The sequence below is a fragment of the Cotesia glomerata genome, linkage group LG9 (assembly GCF_020080835.1).
Source record: "Cotesia glomerata isolate CgM1 linkage group LG9, MPM_Cglom_v2.3, whole genome shotgun sequence".
Taxonomy (NCBI): domain Eukaryota; kingdom Metazoa; phylum Arthropoda; class Insecta; order Hymenoptera; family Braconidae; genus Cotesia; species Cotesia glomerata.
The window spans coordinates 3,624,089-3,648,535 of NC_058166.1; the positions used below are offsets into that span (position 1 = coordinate 3,624,089).

A 24,447-nucleotide genomic window follows, 5' to 3' on the forward strand; every position below is an offset into this window, starting at 1 on the left:
GATTTAGATTTAGATTTTGTTTATTGATGCCAAGGCACAGGCCAAATGGCAATTTCGATTACAGAGTATATAAAGTTTGTACAAGAAAGATAAGTTTCTGTGAGTACATAACATAGAGTACATAACATTGCATAAAAATGCATTTATATAATTTGTTTATAAATTGTATATAGACAAAGTAAATAAAATTTGTTCAAATAAAATTTGGAAATTATATAGAAAAAGAAAGATTTAAAATATAAAATTTCAATGTTATCAATTCAGATAATAACTCAATATAATAATTCTGTGAATTGCATTTATTTTTATTCTTATTTTTAATCTTAATTTTAAACTTCAACTTTAATCTTCAATGAATTGGACTTTAATGTGTTATTTATTAGACATTATTTTAATTATCAAGATTCAATAAATAATTGAAAACTTCTTTTTTAAACACTTGTAAGCTACTAGAATTTACAATTTCACGTGGGAGTTCTTCCCAAAGCCTTATTACAGTCACCAAAAAAGTTTTCTCTAAGTAGCTTGTAGTGAAAGGAGGTAGCTTGAAGGACGTGTGCCTTTTTGCAGCCAATCTGTTTGAACGCCGAACATCACTTTCTTCAACGAATAAGTCGCGCAAGTACTCCGGCTTTCCATTCTCTAGTAATTTGTACAAGTAGCAAACTGCATAGTACAATCGGCGATATTTGATTGTAAGCCACCCTAACTCTCTGCGGTGAAGACTAATATGCTCATCTTTCTTAAGATTGAAAATAAATCTGATTGAAGAGTTGATTGCTCGTTGAAGTTTTAGATCATTTTCAGTGGTCGAGTCGATAAGCACAATAGAGCAGTAATCAATGAGTGGCAGAATGGTAGCGGTAACTAGGAGCTTTCTTATCTCAGTAGTATAGATTTTTTTTCCGGACCTTGAGACTATGGAGAGCATAATTTACTTTTCTGGTAGTCAGTAAGATGTGATTATTCCAAGATAAATTTTGATTAATAACAAGTCCCAGACACTTTGTTGAATTTACATAGGGTATTACTGTGTCATCAACTAGAATGGGAGGAACTTCCAGAGACTGCAGTTGTTTTAACTTGCCATTTGATCCTAAGATCATCGCCGTAGTTTTAGTCAGGTTAAGCATTAATCCGTGAGATCGAGCCCAGTCTGCTATTGCCTGTGAATCAGCAGTAACTTGTTGAACTGCATCATGGAGCTGATAAGTATGGCAATGATGGTAGATGTACATATCATCAGCAAACAGACCGTATTTACAGAAGATTATCCATCTAGCCACAGGGTTGATAACAATCAGAAACAATATTGGCCCGAGTACAGAGTTTTGAGGAACACCCGACGAAGTTTTTAGCAATTCAATTGGAGTTCCATGGTCATTTAAAATGGATTGTGAACGATTTGATAGATAGGAAAAAAACCAGCTTATCACTTCTGAAGAGAACCCCAATTCATGAAGAGAGATTAAAATAACTTTGGGATCTACGTAGTCGAAGGCTTAATCAGGTCAAATAGCACCAGAATGGTTAGTTGATTTCTGTCCATCGCTGCTCTGACGTCGTCAGTGAGTTTTAAGAAAGCTGATTGCGTACTACGATGCTTACGAAATCCCGATTGAAACCGATCAAGCAAGAGATTGTCTTCTAGGTACGTTACCAGCTGGTTTGCAACTATTCTCTCAAAAACTTTCGCTAAGTGTGACAGGTTCGCAATCGGTCTTGTATCAGATGGAGATCTGGGCAAGGCTATCTTGTTCAGTGGTATAATGTATATTATTTTCCAAATCTCTGGAAAAATACTGGTGTCCAGAGATCTGTTGAATAAAGCTGTAAGAAACAATGATATTTGAGGAAAGTGATCTCTTAGCCACCGCAAATCCAGACCATCCGGGCTATTTCCTTTAGATTTTGAGAGAGTTAGTACAAGAGCCTTTGAGACGTCAACGATATCAATTTTCTGCCACTGAAATGAACAGTCTACTTGACATTGGAAGGAGACTGGTAAAACATCTAAGAACTCGACGTTTGCAGCTGGATGTTTCCTGACTATACTTGCGTAGTACTCATTTAGTTCCAGTTGATCAAAGAAGTTTAAGGGTGACAAGGCATTTGATTTGGTGAGTCCTAGATGTTTTAGTTTGCTCCAGACAGAAGAGCCTTGAGGCAGATTTGATAGAGCAGTCTTCAAGTACAATTCTCGCGTTTGGGCTAATTCAGTTTTAAGAAGTTTTCTTTTGAATTTATACAATGAGAGCAAGGTTGGATCACGGTTTCTTTTAGCTCGTTTGTAAAGCTCATCACGTTCTTTGCATTTATTTTTTAGCTCTTTGGTAAACCATGGATTACTGCGCCGAGAGATTGTTTTTGTGTGAATTGGTGCATGTTGGTCTAGAGAAGAAAGCACATTTGATTTAAAGATCGACAAGAGTTCATTTGGATCAGAGTTTTCCATTATGGAATTATCAATTTTTAGTGAGTTAAATAAACAGTTGGATAGTGAGTTATGATCACAGTTTTTTAGGTTTCTTAAGGTTACCTTCTTGCTCATCTGTTGCGGTTGCTCTACTTCATACTGACACAGTAAATAGTCATGACCATCAACGAACGGGGAGTCAGATTTTGTGAAAGAGACCAACTTATTTGAACTATCAATCAAGATGACATCAAGCCAAGAGTCACAGCCGTTCTTGTGGAATGTAGGGCCATAAGGTACGCAGTATAAAGAGGACTCGGTTATGAACTCTTTCAAGTGGTTTGCAATATAAGAGTTTTCAAGAAGATTGCAGTTTAAGTCCCCTGATATGATGATATTCTTGAAGTTAGGAGCAAGCTTAGAGTATAGATCGAAGAATTCTGTGAGAAGCATTCCTTTCGGTCTTCTATAAATACAAGACAGCAAGAGATGGGACCCAGTTCTTAAGGTAACGTCAACTATCAGGAACTCAGGACTGTTTATATGATGCGAAGTTGAAATGTGCAATTCTTTAACCTTGAGAGAGTTGTGAATTAGGCAAGCTACTCCACCACCTCTAATATAATGTCCATTTTTAACATGTTTTAAAGTTCGATCTCTTCTAACAACTGTGTATTCACTTAATGAAAAAATTTGATTATCAAGTGAAGGTTTTAACCAGGTTTCAGTCAAAATAATAATATCAGGATGAGTTTCATGTACTAGGTTTAAAAACTGAGCAATATGACTGACAAGACTGTTTATATTTAGACTCAATACATTTAAAGGTGAAGATGAATTATTCACAGAATTATTACTTGAACTATTTTGACGTCATTCGAGCTTAGAAAAATCAGCAGTAGAGGTGATATTTAGCCTGTCTGAGTTGTCATCTTTTTTAGCAAAGATATGACCACTTCGTACCCAGACATACTTGAAATTCATGATTTTAGCTTTTTCCTTGGTCCTTAAAAGCAATTTGTAGGTCTCTGGATGCAAGAATTCATTTATGTAAATACTCCCTCGATAGTTGTCATCAATTATGCCTGGAAAAATATCTTTTGCCAGAAGAGATTTTGTTTTGCGCTTGATGTCAACTACGAAGTCTCTTACTTGAGATGACTTCATGCAGACTAGAAACGAGTGCAAGGAAGACACGCTTTGGTTTCTAGTTTTGCCTGTATTTTGTTTCGACTTGCTATCAAATTTACGGATAGTCAAGATATCACTCAACAGATGAGGCAGTTTTAAATAATTGAAAATAGCAGTCGAAATGTCAGTTTGAGATAGTTTATCAATGACAGATGATTAAACTCTGTGAAAAGTTTTTTTCAATAATAAATCAAAGTTTCACCAACCCCCATGGAAATAATATATATTTTTGATATATTAAAAATATATGTCATTTTATATTTTGAATACAAATAAAATATATTTATTATATACGTGAAATATATAAAAATATATTTCACGTATATTTCAAATATATTCTAAATACAGTACTTTTGGCCGTTTTTTGTATATAAAAAATATATTTCTGATATAAGAAAAATATACGCAAAATATATTTTTTTTGTATGATAAATATAAATGTCGAATATATAAAAAATATACTCAGAATGTATTTTAAATATGAGTAGCTTTATATAATGAAAATATTTTCCAGACTATATTTTTTATATATTTTAAATATAATTAAAATATACGTAAAATATACTTGAAGTCTATAGGACAAAATTGACAGTCCGAGATTTTGAACTGTTCAAAAAACTGGCCTAGTTTAAAGTTTTCCGGAACAAACATTGTAACCATGCACTTGCAAATGTTTTCAAGTTAACAAAATCCAAAATCTCCGGCTGTCAATTTTGTTCTATAGACTTTAAGTATATTTCACGTATATTTAAAATATATAAAAAATATAGTCTGGAAAATATTTTCATTATATAAAGCTGCTCATATTTAAAATACATTCTGAGTATATTTTGTATATATTCGACATTTATATTTATCATACAAAAAAATATATTTTGCGTATATTTTTCTTATATCAGAAATATATTTTTTATATACAAAAAACGGCCAAAAGTACTGTATTTAGAATATATTTGAAATATACGTGAAATATATTTTTATATATTTCACGTATATAATAAATATATTTTATTTGTATTCAAAATATAAAATGACATATATTTTTAATATATCCAAAATATATATTATTTCCATGGGGGAAAGGAAAAAAATTATGCTCAAAATTTATTCAACTTTGGCCTTCCTGAAAATTTTTTTGGCCCAAGAAATCGTTATTTTCTTTGTCGGTGGGGCTACTTAACAAAAAGTTTTCTGACAACTTTGGAAAAAATTAAAATAGCGCAAAAAAATTATTGATAACTGTACATGATTTTCTTTCAATAAGTATGATATTCAAAATATTTCACCTGTAATATTTATCAGCACTTAAAAATAAAAGTCAAACAATTTAGACATCATTGGTTATCAAATCCTACGATATGAATAAACTCATAATTAGAAATCTCAAATGGACATGAACGGAATAAATCGGACGGTTGAGCATGAAAATACTCGATCATTTATTTACACGTACTATGACCCAGATTTTACTTTTTGTATTTGAGTACTTTAGTTTATTTTTAGTTAATTACTTAAAAATTAATAGAAACAATTATTGTTATTAGTGCGGCGATTATTATTTAATTATTGTATTTATTTAGTTAATAATTTTATATTATTGTTACCGAAGGTATGATTAAATTAAGAAATTAAGCGTGTGAGAAATTATTACGAAGCCGAACGAATTAATTGTAAAAGAAATTAAAATACTGGGAAAATTATTCTAAGTTCCGAACAAGATTTAGTATGGGAAGGTGATGAATGGATATAAAATGAAAGAATTGACGATTATTATTTTGTAAGAATTAAATTAGGTAAGCGAAAATTTTATAAGTCCCGAGGACAATTTAGTATGGAAAAATCAACGAATGGATATATAATGAAGGAAATTGCGATTAAAATAATAAAGAATTGTGAATTTGACGAAACGAATGGATAGAGAATGAAGAAAATTACGATTAAAATAATAAAGACTTGAGTTTCGAAAATAAAAACTTAGAATTTGGCGAGACGAATGGATGGAAAATGAAGGAAATTACGATTAAAATAATAAATAATTATTTTTGAATGCTAGTACGAGAACACCGGATAGGTGTCTAAAACGACTCTTCCTTTTCGTTACAAGAGAGTTAGGCAAAAAATGATAAACGCCAAAATTTGGCTCGATAAAGGAAGCAGTTCTTTCTCGGGAGAATTACTCGGGCGAATACTCTTCACCAAGTAATTCCAGAGGATGATACTCTACCTGGAGTCTGACCAAGGCCCAGGTAAGTATCATGAACCGACCGGATGAAAGTGCTTCTCCCCGTGCCGAAGCCTTCAGCTGAGGTACGGTAGGTGATCATAAGCCGTGTAGGTGGGGGCGAAGAGGACACTCTCCATTCGCTCTCGGGGTAGAGGTTTAGGCCCAGGGGTGACGGCTAGTCTCCTGGGGAAGCGGGGAACCAGCTTTTGAAGTTTAGTTCGCGATTTTGACGCTCACAGCGAGTGAGAGTATGTGTGAGAAGAGTGTTCTAATATATTGTTTATATTGTTTAATTTGTTTATATTATTTATATCGTTTATTAACATGATCAGGCCAATAAAGAGGTTTTTCTTTTTTTCTTCGATTTATTTAAAATAAAGTGTTTTGTTTATTATTTTGTTATTGATAATGTAATCCCCGTTTATGACCCTGGACTCCGGCGAGCAAATTTCGAGCCGGGGACAAATAAATTATTATTTTATTTATATAATTTTTGGAAAACGTGGACGTTACAGTACCAATAAAATAAAACAAATAGATAATTAAATTAAGTGAATTATTAATAACATCCAAACATATTAAGTAACTGAATATAATTATACGATTCAACTTCTTCCGGTAATTGCAGGACCAACAACTCACAAGATTTCACAATCATTTGTTTATCTATGCCACACAGAAAAAAAAATGTTCTTAAATCGAGTTTATAATTTTGAAGAATTCAATATTCTTGATTTGAGTAGAAAAATTCTTGATTTAAGGAAATTTTTCCTTGATTTAAGGAAATTTTACTCGATTCAAGAATTTTTCGTCTTGATTCCAGACAATTACCCTCTTCAAAATTATATTCTTGGTTCAAGAATTTTTCTCTTGAATCGTTAATTTTTTTTTTGTCATACTTGCTTCGAAAGTTCAACTTTCGAGCGCTGGGTGGCCTTTTTTCAGCGGCCTAAGCTGCAAAGTTTACTTCCTCCTTTCTTCCGTACTGTCCTTGTACAGTCGGATGTAATTAAGAACGAAACAAATTAAATTCTAGTATACTGACCACAGATTTTTAGTAAATTTTATTCTTAGTTACTATTTAGTGGCGCTGATTATTTCTCTGTTGACAGTTCATTGCGAAGAGATCCTGATGTTAATGAAATAACAACAACGCCAAATTTAATAAAATGTAGACGTAATTATTTGCCAACTGTCTCTCGAAAGTTTAAATTACGAAGCAATAATGACAAAAAATAATGTATGTCATTTGGCCACTAAGTGGTGATTTTGACAACGACGATTTTACGATATTCGCTTTGAAGTTTGTGACGCGAATGTACGAAAACGAGCGTAAATTTCCGTCCTCGGCTTCGTCTCGGACGTTAAAATTACGCCCGTTTTCATACATTCCCGCCAGAAACCTTAACCTCATATGGAAACATCATCGTTGTCAGAAAATCGCCACTTTGCGGCCATATGACATAAATTACTATTTCAGTGCAGGATTATAGCCAATGCTTTTTATGCTTTGTAACCTCCTGAAGTCGCGCGAGTCTGACAGTTCTTCCACGGAGCTTTGCGGGACATACTCTTCGATTTTAAGAAAAAGACGAGTAATAAAAGCGTTAAGACTCTTTTTACACAATTTAAGCTTAAATATTTCTCAAATTGTCCTAATATTCATAATTATGTCCCTTTTTTACTGCTTGGACATTCAAGCTTCGAGCATGCAAATATTTCCGAAGCAAGAGTGTGCTATGTTTAGATGTTAAATGCAATGTCAATAAACGGCCTAGATATCGCATGCCACACTTACAGATGGTAGAAAGAGTGTGACGTGCAATCATCGAACAATTCAATAAACTAATGGCTCATATATTAACGCGTAACGCAGCAAATTGTCCCGGGAAATATAGATTTTCTTCGATTCGCAACAACAAATGTTGTCATGGATACTTTGTATGTTATACTGTAATTTTATGAGCTTCCTGGGTCACTAAGCACTTTACTCTTGAAGAGAGCAGACGTTGAAATCCTCTGAGCAAAATTGCGCAACTCGTAAAATATTTGAGTTCGAGTATTACATTCGGTTAGGTATTACATTAGTAATAAAGACTCATTCAATAAAAAACGATTTTATCGTGTCGAAATTAATTATGAGGCAAAAAATTTTTTTTTGTTGTTTGATTGTTACAAGTGTAGGAGGAAATAGAATGGACATTCACGATACGAAAGGAGATTCTACAGAACGTCTTAAAAGCGATGCGGTAAGTCTTAATATTTATATGATTCTTGTAAAAAAATTCTATTTAACTTTCCGTTAAGATATTTTGAAATTTTTATAAAATTCGAAGATAATTAATATTAATTTTATTCTTAAGAATAAAGGTTGTATAAAAATTAGAAAAATCCAAGATACATGACTCATTCTGCTCATTTGACCGTAAAAAATATAAAAAATGTAAAATGTAAAAAAAACTCTTTCCAAATCACCGTAAAAAAAAAAATTTTCTTTATAGAGCATTTGTAAATGTGAATTTTGTTGAAAAATTAATAAACGGAGTAACTTTAAGTACGATTACTTCTTAAATAAAAATTTAAAAAAATTGGTTGTCTTTAAAGTCGGTTTACGGACGATAGTTTTACGTGGTAACGTCATAAAGAAACATTGATGAAAAATTGCGTACTTTCATGAATTGAATTGAATTATTATCACTGAATTATCATTATTTTGTATTTAAAAATAAGAAAATTTAGAATATTTAAAAATTATTTTAACAAAAAAAAAAGACTTATTGATACATTGTTAATCAAAAATTGATACAATAATTTAATAATTGATATGATTATTATTATTTATAATTAATATTAATTATTTTATTAATTTATCGTTGATAATTATTATTAATTTATTTATTTATAATTGATATTATTTATTAACAACTAGACGACCCGGTGAATTTCGTATCATACATATATTTGTGAAAAGTATAGTCAAAACTTAATACAAAATTTTTATTTACATTAAATGCAACATAGTTATACACTTAATTAATTTAAAGCTTTCTGATGGACTACATTTTTTATCTTTTTTGCGGTGCGTAAATATATAAAGATAGTGGTTTTCCGACTCACGAACACGCGACGTATAATTTCCCATGCACGAAACACGGAAACTACGATTTGATTTCGCAAATTTTCAATGACTGGCCTGGCGATTTATTGATGGTCGTCAGTGCGGCTTGAGCGTGACATAACTCGTCCCACATTTAGTTAACTTCGACAACCTAAGTCAGGTCGTCTTATCCTTGATATTTTGAAACAATAACAATAAAAAAGTTCATGCGCACTGACAAACTGATGATAGATTTTATTAATCGGCTTGAAATTAATTTATTTCTTTTAACAACTAACTGACACTTTTTTTTATTTCTGAAAACAAAACAGACCAAAAAGATCGGACCTCACTTCACAGCTAGGAACGGACCCAAAGAGATCGGACCTCATTACTCAGCTCAGAACATTGTATATTGGAAAACTAAATTGTCGTTTTTAGTATTTTCTATTGTTTATTATTTATGTTTTTCACCGTTTAAACCTTCCCTGAACTTCCAGAATTTCCTGTTTCTCTTGAGATTTTGTCAAATTTTATATCTGTAGGAACTGATATTTGAAGAATTTGAATTTTTTGACAATTAATACCCCCGTACTCTTATGTGAGGGAGGAATTTCACAAGATCCTATTCAAGATGATTTCTACATTATAAATAAAAGATTCTTACAAAACTTCGAGTCCATAGGAACTATTGTTTGGAAATGATAGTTTTTCATTGCTGACGTCCCCGCAATCCCTTTTGGGGTTAGAACTTGATAAAATCCATTCTTAACTGAACTTAAAATTATACACGAAGATTCCTACCAAATTTAGAGTCTGTAAAAAGTTACAGTTTGGAGATAGAAATTTAACATTCTAACACCCACCCCCGCAATTCTTATTAGGGGTGGGTTGTTGTAAAATCCGCTCTTAGATAATTTCCGCACCACATATGGAAGACTCCAACTAAATTTGCCGTCTGTAGGATCTATAGTTTGAGAGGTAAAAGTTTTCATTGTTAATATCTGCCCCCGCAACCCCATGTGGAGTGAGCTATCGTGAAATTCGTCCATAGATTATTTCTATATCTCTTACGGAAGATTCCTATCAAATTTGGGGTCCATAGGATCCATAGTTTAAAAACGGGAATTGGTCATTGTTAACGCCCCCGCAATCTTCTTTGGGGGAGGATTTTTTGAAAATTTTTTTACATACTAACCTTCTCCTGAAAATTCTGAAGACAACAAAAAGAAAAATTAGGAAAACGGTTGACCCTGGAGGCCATCTCTGCAACTTCTCGCCAACTCTATACCTAAACGCTCGAAATTGCACTTATCACATTTTTGAGCTCTTCGAGCACATAAATACAATTTGTGTGTTATTTTGAGCTCTCCGAGCTCAAAAAATAGCTTTTGTATGCTTTTGAGCTCTTCGAGCTCGAAAATTTGATAGGAGTTTGATAAAGCACTATTTTTTGAATTTTCAAATTGCAATAACTTTTGAATGAATGAACCGATTTTTACGCGATTTACGGCATTCAACGCAGTTCTTTAAGTTATTTGAAAAATCTATAAGCATAGACTGGTCAGACTAAATTACTTACTTTTACATACTTACTTACTTACTTACTTACTTACTTACTTACTTACTTACTTACTTACTTACTTAGGACAGTTAATAAATTCTATCATGCGTTTAGGATGACTTATTTTAAGGATGCAAGATTATGTCCAAAAAATAAAACAAAGTTGAAATTAATTTATTATTTAATTTTTCCACGTCATGCATTTGATTTTAATATACTAGAAATTACAATATTCTGTGTCTGCATAACTTTACTTTATAAAGAAGTTGCAAAAAACAAAAAAAATTTTTTTTTAATTCAAAAATTTTTTTTTTTAATTTAAAAATTTATATTCTGAAAAAAACAATTAGAAAAACGGTAGACCCTGAAGGCCATCCGTGCAAGTTCTCGCTAATTTCATACCTAGGTGCTTAAAATTGCACTTATGATGTTTTAGAGATTTCTGAGCTCAAAAATACAATTTATGTGTTATTTTGAGTTCTCTAAGCTTAAAGCGATAGCTATTCTATGCTTTTGAGCTCTTCAAGCTCAAAAGTCTGATAGAAGTTTGATAAAACACAATTTTTCAAATTTTCAAACCACCATCACTTTTAAACGAATTGACCAATTTTCACGCAGTTGGGAGCATTCAACGCAGTTTTTTAGGCTCATGGAGAATCTTCAATTTCGAATTGATAAAACTAGAAAATTCGGAGTAATTCCGAAAAAACACTTATTTCGGTGTTTTTTCGTTAACGATAACTCACGAACAAATGAACCGATTTTGACCGGACCGTCGGCGATCGTCGTGGTTTTCAGATGTTAAGAGCTGATTAGTTTTTGGAATAGATTGGTAAAGCCGTTTAAAAGTTATTCTGAAAAATGTCGGAGTTATGTTAAAAAAATCCTTGTTTCCAAATATTTCGTTGAGGATATCTCTCGAACCAATCAACCGATTCTTACGTTCTTGACGGCGATTGACGCAGTTTTTTGAGCTCTAAAAATGATTCTATTTCACCAAAAACGATCCGAAAAGAAATGTCGAAGTTATGTGAAAAAAACACTTTTTCGGTTTTCTTTCGTTCACGATATCTTTCGAACGAATCAACCGATTTTGACCGGATTAGCGGCGATCGACGTGGTTTTTCAAACTTAAGGGCGGATTAGTTTTTGAAGTTGTTCGATAAAGCCATTTAAAAGTTATTTCAAAAAACCACTTAAAAAAAAATTTTTTTCTTAGTTTTTTTGGGATTTTTCAAAATTTCTCAAAATCTATCGATCCGAATCGGTTCAAATTCACAGGAAATCTAAGTTTGAGGGAACTCTTTAGAACGCTCTTTGGTAGGTTCCTATCGGTTTAGCCGTTCAAAAGTTATAAGCGATTCATATACTTACACACACACACACACACACACACACACACACACACACACACACACACACACACACACACACACACACACACACACACACACACACACACACACACACACACACACACACAGACATAGTGACAACCTCGCGGGAGTAGTCAGGGAAGCTTTCTATGACCTTCAAACGTCGAGATCTGATAAAAACTCGATTTTTGCAAAACGGGGTGAAAACAATAACTTCCCGATTTTCTTAGCGGGAAGTTAAAAAACACCTTTCCAACAATTTCAGGATCTTTTAAGATCAGTACAAAGTATCATACAAAAAAAAATTGAGCCAAAATTTTAATGGCGCTCTTCATTTTTGACGATTTTCAAAAATTCAAAATTTGACAAATTTGGCATTTTTCAAAATTTTTTTCCAAACTATTTTTTTTTCAATAGCCTCAAGTGTCTCTTTTCATACAAACAAAAACCATTCCTGTATCTATAATAGCATTCGAGATATTGCAAAGACAAAATTGAAAAACTGGAAAAATCGCAAAATTTTGAATTTGCCTATCTTTCGAAAAAAATTTTCAACTTCCCACTAAGAAAATTGAAAATTTTCAATATCGGGAAGTTATTGGTTTCACCCCGTTTTTTGAAAATCGAGTTTTTATCGGATCTCCACGTTTCGAGGTCTTACGAAGCTTCCCTGACTATTCCCGCGATGGTGTCTGTATGTATGTATGCATGTATGTGTGTGTGTGTATGGATGTATGTAAACCTCTCATAACTTATGAACGGCTTGGCCTATTTGATCGCAATTGGTGTCATTCAAAAGGGCTTGACTGAACTTAGATTTTAAATATACTTTGGATCGATTCGGACCGGTAGATTTTGAGAAATCGCAAAAAAACTAAAAAAAAAAATTTTTTCAAATGTGTTTTTTTTTGGAATAACTTTTAAACGGCTTTACCGATCTATTCCTAAAACTAATCAGCTCTTAACATCAAAAAACCACGTTGATCGCCACCAGTCCGGTAAAAATCGGTTGATTCGTTCGTGAGTTATCGTTGACGAAGGAAAACCGAAAAAAGGGTTTTTTCGGAATTACTCCGAAATTTTTCGTTTTATCAATTTTAACTTGAAGATTCTTTATGAAACTTAAAAAACTGCGTCGAATGCCACTAACCGCGTGAAAATTGGTTCATTTATTCAAAGGTTATTGCGATTTGAAAATTCAAAAAATAGTGTTTTATCAAGCTTCTATCAAACTTTTTGAGCTCAAAAGCATCCAAAAGCTATTTTTTTGAGCTCGGGGAGCTCAAAATAACACACGAATTGTGTTTATGAGCTCGAAGAGCTCAAAAACGTCATATTCTTGAAAAGTGCAATTTCAAGCGTTTAGGTATAAAATTGGCGGGAAGTTGCAGGGATGGCCTTCAGGGTCAACCGTTTTCCTAATTTTTTTTTTTTTTTTCGAAAAGGGTCGATTCCAACTATTGCTCGATTTGACATGGAATGACCCAGATAGCAGAATTATTTCTTGGCAAACGCAGATAGTCATTCCTGACATCACCTCTCGTTAATGTAACCGGCAAAAATTCTAATTTTGATCTAAATAATTGATTATAATTTAATTTAATTTCTTTATACAATAGACAACCTATAAAATAATCTCTTCTCGCATTAAGTTTTAACCAGCCCAATTCTTTATAATATGGAGTAGTGTGCTCAAATCTTGAAATTTTGAAAATATACCTAATACAAGAATTTATTTTACGCTGCAATTTATGCTGTAATTTGCCTGAAATATTTGTGTAAGCAGCACAGCAGTAATCGAAGATAGGAAAAATCAAAGTCGTGACCAATTTTATGCGTAATTGTTCATTAAAAATTTCGTTATTGATTTTCAATTGCGCTAACTTTTTGCCTATTCAATTGCGTTAATTTTTTGCGTACTTCCGAGAATAAAGGCACTTGTTTTTAAAGCATTTAATTTCAGACAGTTGAAACTACACCAATCAACAATCTTTTGTATTTCATCATTCAGCATAACAACATATTCATTTATTTGCGACAGGCAACATGAAATATATATAATTAGATCGTCTGCATAAAATAAATAATGATAATTTAATCGCTTAGCAAGATCAGAAATGTATAAAGTAAAAAGTAAAGGACCGAGCACACTACCCTGAGGTACGCCATTCAGAATATCTTTCCAAGACGATTTATTGTTGTTATAATAAACCGACTGCCTTCTCTGAGTCAAGTAAGACTTTATCCAATTTATTGTTAAATCAGAAAAGTTCATGTGTAATAATTTATGCAATAGTAGGATAAAAAAAAATAAGATGTATCACAAACGTTGAGACAAAATTTTTATTTATACAAAAAATTTCTCTTAAGCCAATAAACCACGCGGATAAGAATTTATTTGCCTAAGCCTTTAAATAAAATGGTGTCCAGCTCAGAATATTCCACGTCCGCGGGGACAGAATCACTCATATTTCCCAATTAATTTGTAACGGGTGTTTTTTCCGCTCATTAGCCCCTTAATTAATTTAATAGAAATAAAACAATACCTAGCAAAAATGATTTTAAATTAACAAGGGCGCCACCAGGATTTTGTATCTCGGTTCCTGGAACCGGAAACCAGAGCTGAGCTTATAATCTACAGGGAGAGAGAGTGGAGGAAGGTGGTCTGAAAGTAATAAATTTTTATTTAAGAAAAATGACCGGTATTTATTTAACAACAAAATATGACAACAACTCGTGCCCTTGCGCGTACACCGCTCACTTACAGCTAATTTACTTACAACTAAACTTACTTCACGCTTTCCCCCGGAAAGTCGCTACTACAACTTATATCTAACGGAGGATTTCGGGCTAAAACCGGCGACTCCGACTTATCAACAAGACACCTCGTACAAAGACATCAGTGTACGAGGGCTTATCAACAACGCCTGGCTACAGAAGCAACAGCCTAGTGACTGCAACGTAAGCCAAGATGCCTCTGCAGCTCACGCACACACTCCACACTATCCTTACGTCGCGCTGTCCACCGGACCCTCACGCTCTATCAAAATTCTTAATCCTGACGGTACCCTCTTATGGAGCGTCTATACCGCAGTTTCTAACTAAGTCGCGTTGTCCACCGGACCCTCACGCTCTATGCCAGCGAAACACCTCGCAAACGGACTGCTCGCTCGCGAAGGAACGCTGGTAGCATTCACACACACATAACCCACGCGTCTCACACACACACACACTGACTCTACTTTACTTTTATTTTCTGGATTACAAAATTAAACTCCGAAAAAGTCAACGTTCAATTCTTACTAAAATTATTCAGTCATTAGCTCGAGATTAAAATCATAAACAATTTTCACAACTAATAATTCAATTCTCAAAAAATCTACACTAAAAACCGACGCTTGAATTTATTCCAAATTATCCACGAGTTTAATACTCAGCATTAAATAAAATTTTAGGAACAATATTGACGTAAAATTTTACTCTAATTTCAACTCGTAATTTTATTTCTTAAATTTTGAATAAATTCTTAAGAATAATTCTTTGTAAAATTCTAACTAAATTTTCTCGGACGTAATCCACACTGATAAATAGTTTTTATAAATAATTCCAATAATAATTTTAGTCTTCCATAGTTCAATATATAAATGACCACGTGGAATTTTTCGATTTATAAATAATTAATAAAACAATTTGTCTCAATATAAAATAAATTCACGAAAAATTATCCACGGTTAATTCGATCTCAATTGCGTTGAAACTCAGTAGCCGATTCTCAATACTTAATTTTCCAAATAATAAAATAGTTTCCAAAATTAATACGATATCAATATTTAATTCAAGATAATAAATAGTCTTAATAAAAGATAATTCAATTGTTGTAAATAGTAATAATAATCCAGTTGTTAATTTTACGATTTATTGCGTAATAAAATTCACAAGGAATTTGCGTGCTCAAAATGGATGCCGGCGTTCGTTACCGCGTAGCACGTTTTGACCTCAGGTATTGAATACTATGTCGTGTCGATTGAAACCTTCTCGATGTTCAGAATTTAATTAATATAAAATAGATTTATTTAAACCAATCGAAGATGTTAATAATTATTAACCAGCTGTATTAATAAAATTAATTATTCACGACTTGCAAACCCAAGAGGTCTAAAACATTCCTCGGGTATAAACCCCCAGGAGGAACGCTCCCAGCAATTAACGAATCAATTCAATTAAATAATTAATTATTATTGAGCAAAATTATTAAACAATTGAATTATCCAAACTTGAATAAATAAAATGAGAAGTAGTGTATTTGATGAGCCGAGTATATGGCCCCAAGGCTCATCATTACCAAAGTCCAATACCTGGTGTAAATTTGGTTGAAGAAACTCTATGGTTGATACTCGCTTCCTCCTTTGGACTTCTTGATGTTACTCGTTCCAACACTTTACTACTTCTCCGGATACCACGCATGGCTCGTCTATATAACGACCCCAAAAATACCCCCTCCTGCTCTCTCTCTAGGCCCGAAGATCGATGCGCTCAAATGCTAGTCGAAAAGTTATCGATCTCTGGCGACTTATCGATTAAGGGTAATTTACCCTGTTACAAATTTATCTTATTTACTTACAATTGCTGCTGCAAAAATCCTGTGACCCTTGGTTGACCCTTGAAATCCAACAATGATGATGGAAATACACCGTACACAGTACAGGTGGTTATTAGTAATTCATTAATGATATGTAGATAGTGGTAATTGCAATCAACTAAACTTTATCACACAAAATATGCACTTTTAATATAAACTTGTGATACTTCAGTAACGCAAATTAACAGTAAAAATAAAATAGTTATAACAATAGAATAAATACTAATTGGCAAGTAATGACCTAATTATGATAAGTTAGTAATAATAAGTGTTAGAAATATCTAGGATGATTAGTGGTAGATTTGGTGAGTAGACACCTAATAGTGATAATAGAAGTAATGTAAAAATGACTAAGAAATGTAACGTGGTTGTTGACACCAGGGTATAGATCGGAGTAAAATAATAAATTGTAAAAAATTATTCATTGTTCACAGAGGGAGTTGGTTGAAACGTGTCTGACGAATAATTCGAATCCTGTGATGATCTCCAAAGAATTATTCGACTCTAACTGGAATTCAGAAAAAAATCCACTAATTATAATTGACAACGTATTCCAAAAGCAGATCACAGGTTTTCTTCCTGCGTATCCACCGTACGTGCTTTTTTTTCAGTCGATCGAAAGTCTGAAGGGAATTGTTAATCATCTCAAGAAATCGACACTGTGGAGCATTAAATCACCCTTTGTGATCGTGGAAACCGAATCACGTTGCAAAAATACTAGGAGAGTTCTAGAATTCATGTGGAAACAGGATTTATTGTCAGTCTATTACTTGTGCAACAAAAAAGATTTGACGGCTATCTTCACGCTGAATCCTTATGCAAGTTATGCTCCAAAGCCGTGGGTCCTAATTGAGGAATTTGGTGACAGTAACAAGAATATAACCTTCTACAGCTTACAATATTCAAAAGGTACTTTGATTATTAAACATTTTTTTACATCAATAAGTTTGACTTTCAGTTATTTATAATCCAGTATAATTGTTTTCAGACCCAGAACTTTGTAAAAGTATAACTTTCGAAAAGAGGGATCATTTAAAAAGTGTGGACATAAAGTTTATATCTTTCTCTTCTACATATAAGTCATTACAGAAAAAATTTCATGATGTTCGACTAAAACTACTTTTAGAAAAGAAAATAATCAATATATACCATATACCGGCTAATATTAATGCTACCCCGATACTAGATATTGCTAAATATCCAAATTCATTTCAATTAACGCAAGGTTTCATTCAACAATTAGTTGACCGAACACATGACGTTCTTGGAACATTGATGCCAATAACAGAAACTGATTCTAAGTATGTAGATGTCGTTACATACTATCAACACGAGTATGAGATCTTCATCATGACCAAAAAGGAAGTTTATTTTACAGTAATCAACGAAATATCTAGCGATGTAGACTTTGTAGTTATGACAATCGCGGTGTTCGTTATGTTCACGATAGCTTTGGTGCTCATCAACAGAGAAGACATATGCGAGGCTCTGATGGATAGCATGAGATTGGTAGTCAGCATGGGACTTGAATCTCCGCTTAACCGACTGGCGATGAAGTTCGTATTCTTTTGTGGATTTCTGTTCGCATTCTTGATAGTTTCCGACTTTCAGGGCCATGTATCTGCAATCCTGTCAAAGCCTATGAGACGCAATGTCGAAACGCTAGAAGACCTCTACAAAAATAAGTTCCATGTGTACTATCTTGAGAAACTAAGACCTGATATTATTAATAAACAGTTGTGGGTCACTGATGAAGACAAAAAATATCTTCATCCGATTGATACTGCGCAGATGTATGGATGTTTTGAACGCGTGAAAACGAATGTTACAACAGCTTGTATACATTTAAAAAATTTTATACTGCGTTCCGCTGCTGATACCACTAACGTGTATATGTCAAAAATGCCAATCTTAAAGAAGCAATTCGTTAATTGGGCCAGGAAAAACTGGCCCTTAAAGAGTAAGTTCGATAAAGTGGCGTTGGAGACTTTAGAATCTGGGATAGCAGCAGAGCTGGTATTAGAAAAACGAGATAAAAAAAAACTGGACAAAAAAAAAAAAATGAATCGGATAAAAGCCAGGGAAGACTATGACCAATTCGACTACGATGAGTTGGTATTCATTTATTATTTTGTCGGATTTCTTTCTGCATTTGGGGCTATAGTATATGTGATTGAAATCATATGGGCGAGATGTATTAGAATTCATTTATAATTTAAACTCTGATACCGTGCACATATATCTGATCACTTTATTTGTGTTTTAATTGTGAATTAATAATTGTTAATCAGTGACTTGTGTGTTTTCAAATATTGAGTGACGTTTCGACAGTTGTTATTAATTTTAATTTAAAGGATATGAAATTTTTGTGCGGAAAATCAAAGATTGAAAAATTTTTACACATATATGGTACCGGTGGGTAATAAGGCCTAGCTAAGAGAGATTTTGAAAAAAATCCAATGTTGCATTTAATTATATAAATGTATCATTCATCCTTATTTTAATACATTAGCTATAAAATATAATGAAGTAATGGTAATTTTTACCATAAACAAATACAAAATTGAACTTTTTCAAAAACCTTACGAATTGGCCTTATTTTACTACGGTAGGGTAATAAAACCCATGAGTTAAACATACTTAAAATAGTCATATTATACTCAATAAAATTGATATGAGAGACCAATCATCACTAAAATTTAGCAACAATACTTTTTAAGATGTTAATAAAAATTAGATCAATGATTTTAAATGATTAAATATAAAATTATAAAAAATGCTTACCATTTACTCAAACTGTTTTTTAGGAATTCTTCCGCAATACGAAAATATATAACGGATGATGAAATATAGAAGACAGGGGACGTGGTATCGGGATTCTATAAACTTGTCGCGATATTTCTATGCTAGACGCTTCTACTAGAGGAGCCTTTAGCGAAAGTGGTCATTTTAAATATCATTTCTGTCACTGAGGCCTTATTACCCGCGAGTATCTTACTAATCAAAATATATAGGTCATTTTATCTCAAATCGATTAATGATTGAAATCAACCTCTTTTGATTTCGATTAAACTCTGTGAAAAGTTTTTTTCAATAATAAATCAAAGTTTCACCAAAGGAAAAAAATTATGCTCAAAATTTATTCAACTTTGGCCTTCTTGAAAATTTTTTTGGCCCAATAAATCGTTATTTTCTTTGTCGGTGGGGCTACTTAACAAAAAGTTTTCTGACAACTTTGGAAAAAATTAAAATAGCGCAAAAAAATTATTGATAACTGTACATGATTTTCTTTCAATAAGTATGATATTCAAAATATTTCACCTGTAATATTTATCAGCACTTAAAAATAAAAGTCAAACAATTTAGACATCATTGGTTATCGAATCCTACGATATGAATAAACTCATAACTAGAAATCTCAAATGGACATGAACGGAATAAATCGGACGGTTGAGCATGAAAATACTCGATCATTTATTTACACGTACCAATAAAATAAAACAAATAGATAATTAAATTAAGTGAATTATTAATAACATCCAAACATATTAAGTAACTGAATATAATTATACGATTCAACTTCTTCCGGTAATTGCAGGACCAACAACTCACAAGATTTCACAATCATTTGTTTATCTATGCCACACAGAAAAAAAAATGTTCTTAAATCGAGTTTATAATTTTGAAGAATTCAATATTCTTGATTTGAGTAGAAAAATTCTTGATTTAAGGAAATTTTTCCTTGATTTAAGGAAATTTTACTCGATTCAAGAATTTTTCGTCTTGATTCCAGACAATTACCCTCTTCAAAATTATATTCTTGGTTCAAGAATTTTTCTCTTGAATCGTTAATTTTTTTTTTGTCATACTTGCTTCGAAAGTTCAACTTTCGAGCGCTGGGTGGCCTTTTTTCAGCGGCCTAAGCTGCAAAGTTTACTTCCTCCTTTCTTCCGTACTGTCCTTGTACAGTCGGATGTAATTAAGAACGAAACAAATTAAATTCTAGTATACTGACCACAGATTTTTAGTAAATTTTATTCTTAGTTACTATTTAGTGGCGCTGATTATTTCTCTGTTGACAGTTCATTGCGAAGAGATCCTGATGTTAATGAAATAACAACAACGCCAAATTTAATAAAATGTAGACGTAATTATTTGCCAACTGTCTCTCGAAAGTTTAAATTACGAAGCAATAATGACAAAAAATAATGTATGTCATTTGGCCACTAAGTGGTGATTTTGACAACGACGATTTTACGATATTCGCTTTGAAGTTTGTGACGCGAATGTACGAAAACGAGCGTAAATTTCCGTCCTCGGCTTCGTCTCGGACGTTAAAATTACGCCCGTTTTCATACATTCCCGCCAGAAACCTTAACCTCATATGGAAACATCATCGTTGTCAGAAAATCGCCACTTTGCGGCCATATGACATAAATTACTATTTCAGTGCAGGATTATAGCCAATGCTTTTTATGCTTTGTAACCTCCTGAAGTCGCGCGAGTCTGACAGTTCTTCCACGGAGCTTTGCGGGACATACTCTTCGATTTTAAGAAAAAGACGAGTAATAAAAGCGTTAAGACTCTTTTACACAATTTAAGCTTAAATATTTCTCAAATTGTCCTAATATTCATAATTATGTCCCTTTTTTACTGCTTGGACATTCAAGCTTCGAGCATGCAAATATTTCCGAAGCAAGAGTGTGCTATGTTTAGATGTTAAATGCAATGTCAATAAACGGCCTAGATATCGCATGCCACACTTACAGATGGTAGAAAGAGTGTGACGTGCAATCATCGAACAATTCAATAAACTAATGGCTCATATATTAACGCGTAACGCAGCAAATTGTCCCGGGAAATATAGATTTTCTTCGATTCGCAACAACAAATGTTGTCATGGATACTTTGTATGTTATACTGTAATTTTATGAGCTTCCTGGGTCACTAAGCACTTTACTCTTGAAGAGAGCAGACGTTGAAATCCTCTGAGCAAAATTGCACAACTCGTAAAATATTTGAGTTCGAGTATTACATTCGGTTAGGTATTACATTAGTAATAAAGACTCATTCAATAAAAAACGATTTTATCGTGTCGAAATTAATTATGAGGCAAAAAATTTTTTTTTGTTGTTTGATTGTTACAAGTGTGGGAAGAAATAGAATGGACATTCACGATACGAAAGGAGATTCTACAGAACGTCTTAAAAGCGATGCGGTAAGTCTTAATATTTATATGATTCTTGTAAAAAAAATTCTATTTAACTTTCCGTTAAGATATTTTGAAATTTTTATAAAATTCGAAGATAATTAATATTAATTTTATTTTTAAGAATTAAATTTGTATAAAAATTGGAAAAATCGAAGATGCATGACTCATTCTGCTCATTTGACCGTAAAAAATACTCTTTCTTTATAAGCATTAAAAAAATCTGGAAAATGGGTGTCACTATGTCTGTATGTATGTGTGTGTGTGTGTGTTTTTTTTGTTTTTTATAGAGGAGGTAAAATACATTTACGTATGCCAGGACTTGGTGTTGGTGCCAGGACTAGGTGTTGGTGCCTGGGTATGTCGGACTCAGAAGTCAATATTATTTTGCAACAATACCGACTAAACATCCTCCTCTCTCCTTTCCCCATAGATGTTACAGGGAAGACTGGATCGGGACTGCGTTAGCATTACTTCGTTCCAGTCCATGTTGTGTCTCACGACACCTACTTCTTGTTACTACTGGTTTCTAATCCCTTTCTGCGATTTTTTCGTTTAAAAGGCGCTGCGCGTAGGCTGCGACAGCTGACCAGTTTTCTTCTTTTGTGATCATGCAGGTTACCAAGCTCTCAGGGGAGAGCGTTGTGCCTATTGTTTCTTCGGTGCTGATTTGTCTGGGCAGTATTTGCACGTTGGTGTGCTGTGCAAACCCATCTTGAAAAGATAGGCATTGAACTGCCCATGTCCCGTCAATAGCTGGGTCAGGAAGAAGTCCGTGTCCCCGTGCTTTCGAGAAAGCCAGACGTTGATGTTTGGGATCAGGCGCGCTGTCCATCTACCCGTTTCTCCCGATGTCCATCGGTCCTGCCACTCTTGCTGCGTTTCCGCCTTTATCCTCGTTCTTGCGTCCTTCATGTTTTCGTCACTATCTTTAGCGTCATAGAGTTTAACTCTCTCGAACGCTAATAGGTCGATGGGCGTGGCTCCCACAATGACTAATACAGCCGCTTCAGAAACTGTGCGGTAGGCGCAGGCAACCCTGAGAGCGCCTCGCCGCTGTACTGCTGCTATCTTTCGCCGGTAGGTCTTCTGCTTTAATATGTCTGCCCATATCTCAGCTCCATAAAACAGTACCGAGTGAACTGCTTCTAGAAGAACTCTTCTCTTTTTTGATCTTGGTCCCATGGTGTTGGTCATAATTCTTACTAGGCTAGACACCGTCTTGCTGGCTTTCTAGCATGCATTATCGAGGTGTTCGCGAAAAGATAGTTTCTCGTCTATCATTACTCCCAGATAGCACAGGACCCTTGTTGACGTTAGTGTTGTTCCTCCCATGTCCACAGCAGATGGTTTTGGGAACCATTTTTGACGAGTCAGAACGACCATCTCAGTTTTGTGCTTGGCGAGTTTCAGGTGGTGTTTATCGAGCCAAGTCTCGACGGCATCAATGGTTTCCCGAACTAGTAGTTCGGCCTCCTCTACGCTGTCTACTATTATCGTGGCCGTGACGTCGTCTGCAAAGCCCGTTAGCTCTACTTGCTTTGGTAACAGAATCTTAAGAAGCTCATCATAGTCAGCGTTCCATAAATCGGGCCCCATTATTGAGCCTTGCGGTATGCCAGCCGTTATGGCGTATACTTGTGGTCCTTCTGTAGTTTCCGCTATTAGCTTTCTTTCTTCAAGGTAGTTGTCGATTAGTGCCTAATTCTCTGGCTTTGCGTCAAATTTGTGTTCCAGAGCGTCTAGGATATCTCCCCAATTCGCGCTGTTAAATGCGTTTTTGACATCTAGCGTGAGGAGAATGCATACTTTACGGGCTTTGAGGCTACCAGTCCATGCTTCTCTCGCTGTCCCTACGACTGTCTGGATCGCGCCGACTGTTGAACGTCCTTTCCGGAAGCCATGTTGGTTTGCGGCAAAGCCTCCAGCACGATCGATGTCGTTTCGTAGTCTTCCCTGTATAAGCTTTTCGAGCAATTTCCCAGCAATGTCCAGCATGCAAAGTGGTCTGAACGAGGAGGGTGTTACAGGGCCACCTTTGCCTTTATCTAGCAGAACCAATCTCTGCCGCTTCCAGACCGCGGGAAACGTGCCAGTTGCCAAGCATACGTTGTAGGTGTTCAGGAGTATGTCTGGGTATTCCAGGGCTACAGTCTTGATCACCGATGTTGGGATGCCATCAGGGCCGGTTGCCTTTCCTGTTTTGAGTGACTTGGCCGCGTCTTGCAGTTCCTTAGTTGTGAAGGATGTTACTTTGCTGTTTTTAGTGTAGTGTTTCTTCTCCCGCGGCGGGTGTTTGGGGAAAAGCTCCGCTACAATGCTGTCCATTAAGGCTGAAGACTTCGGCGCCTCTGGTGGAGCCTTTCCAAGTTGTTTGGTGACAATTTGGTAGGCTTTACTCCAGACATCTTTATCAAGGTCGTTACAGATCTCTTGCCACAGTTTCGCTTTGCTTGCTTTGATTGCCCGGTTTAGGTTTTTTTTGGCCTGCTTATACTCGCTTAAATGTAGATCTTAATTGGGGGAGCGTTTCGCAGCTCTCGTTGCTAGCCGATGTAGTCTGTGGCATTTTTTACGGAGTTCTGCTATGTCTGTTGACCACCAGAACGCCGGCCTGAGGAAACTCTGATTTTTCAGCCGTGGCATAGAGGCGTCATACGCGGCAGCAATTTCCTTCATCGTATTTAGCACTGCCTTTTCTCTCTTGCTGCAGGTATCCGGAGTCGGGTTG

The 24,447-nt window shown here is 34.3% G+C and overlaps 1 protein-coding gene across 1 annotated transcript; it reads left to right on the forward strand.

The window, feature by feature from the left end:
- Positions 1-7,570: 7,570 nt before the first annotated feature.
- On the forward strand, positions 7,571-19,024 carry LOC123271415. The gene is made up of 3 exons (XM_044737732.1): positions 7,571-8,080; positions 16,942-17,416; positions 17,496-19,024. Exons 1-3 carry the CDS (start codon positions 7,970-7,972, stop codon positions 18,719-18,721), a joined length of 1,812 nt encoding a protein of 603 aa, XP_044593667.1. The 5' UTR covers positions 7,571-7,969; the 3' UTR covers positions 18,722-19,024.
- Positions 19,025-24,447: the final 5,423 nt, after the last annotated feature.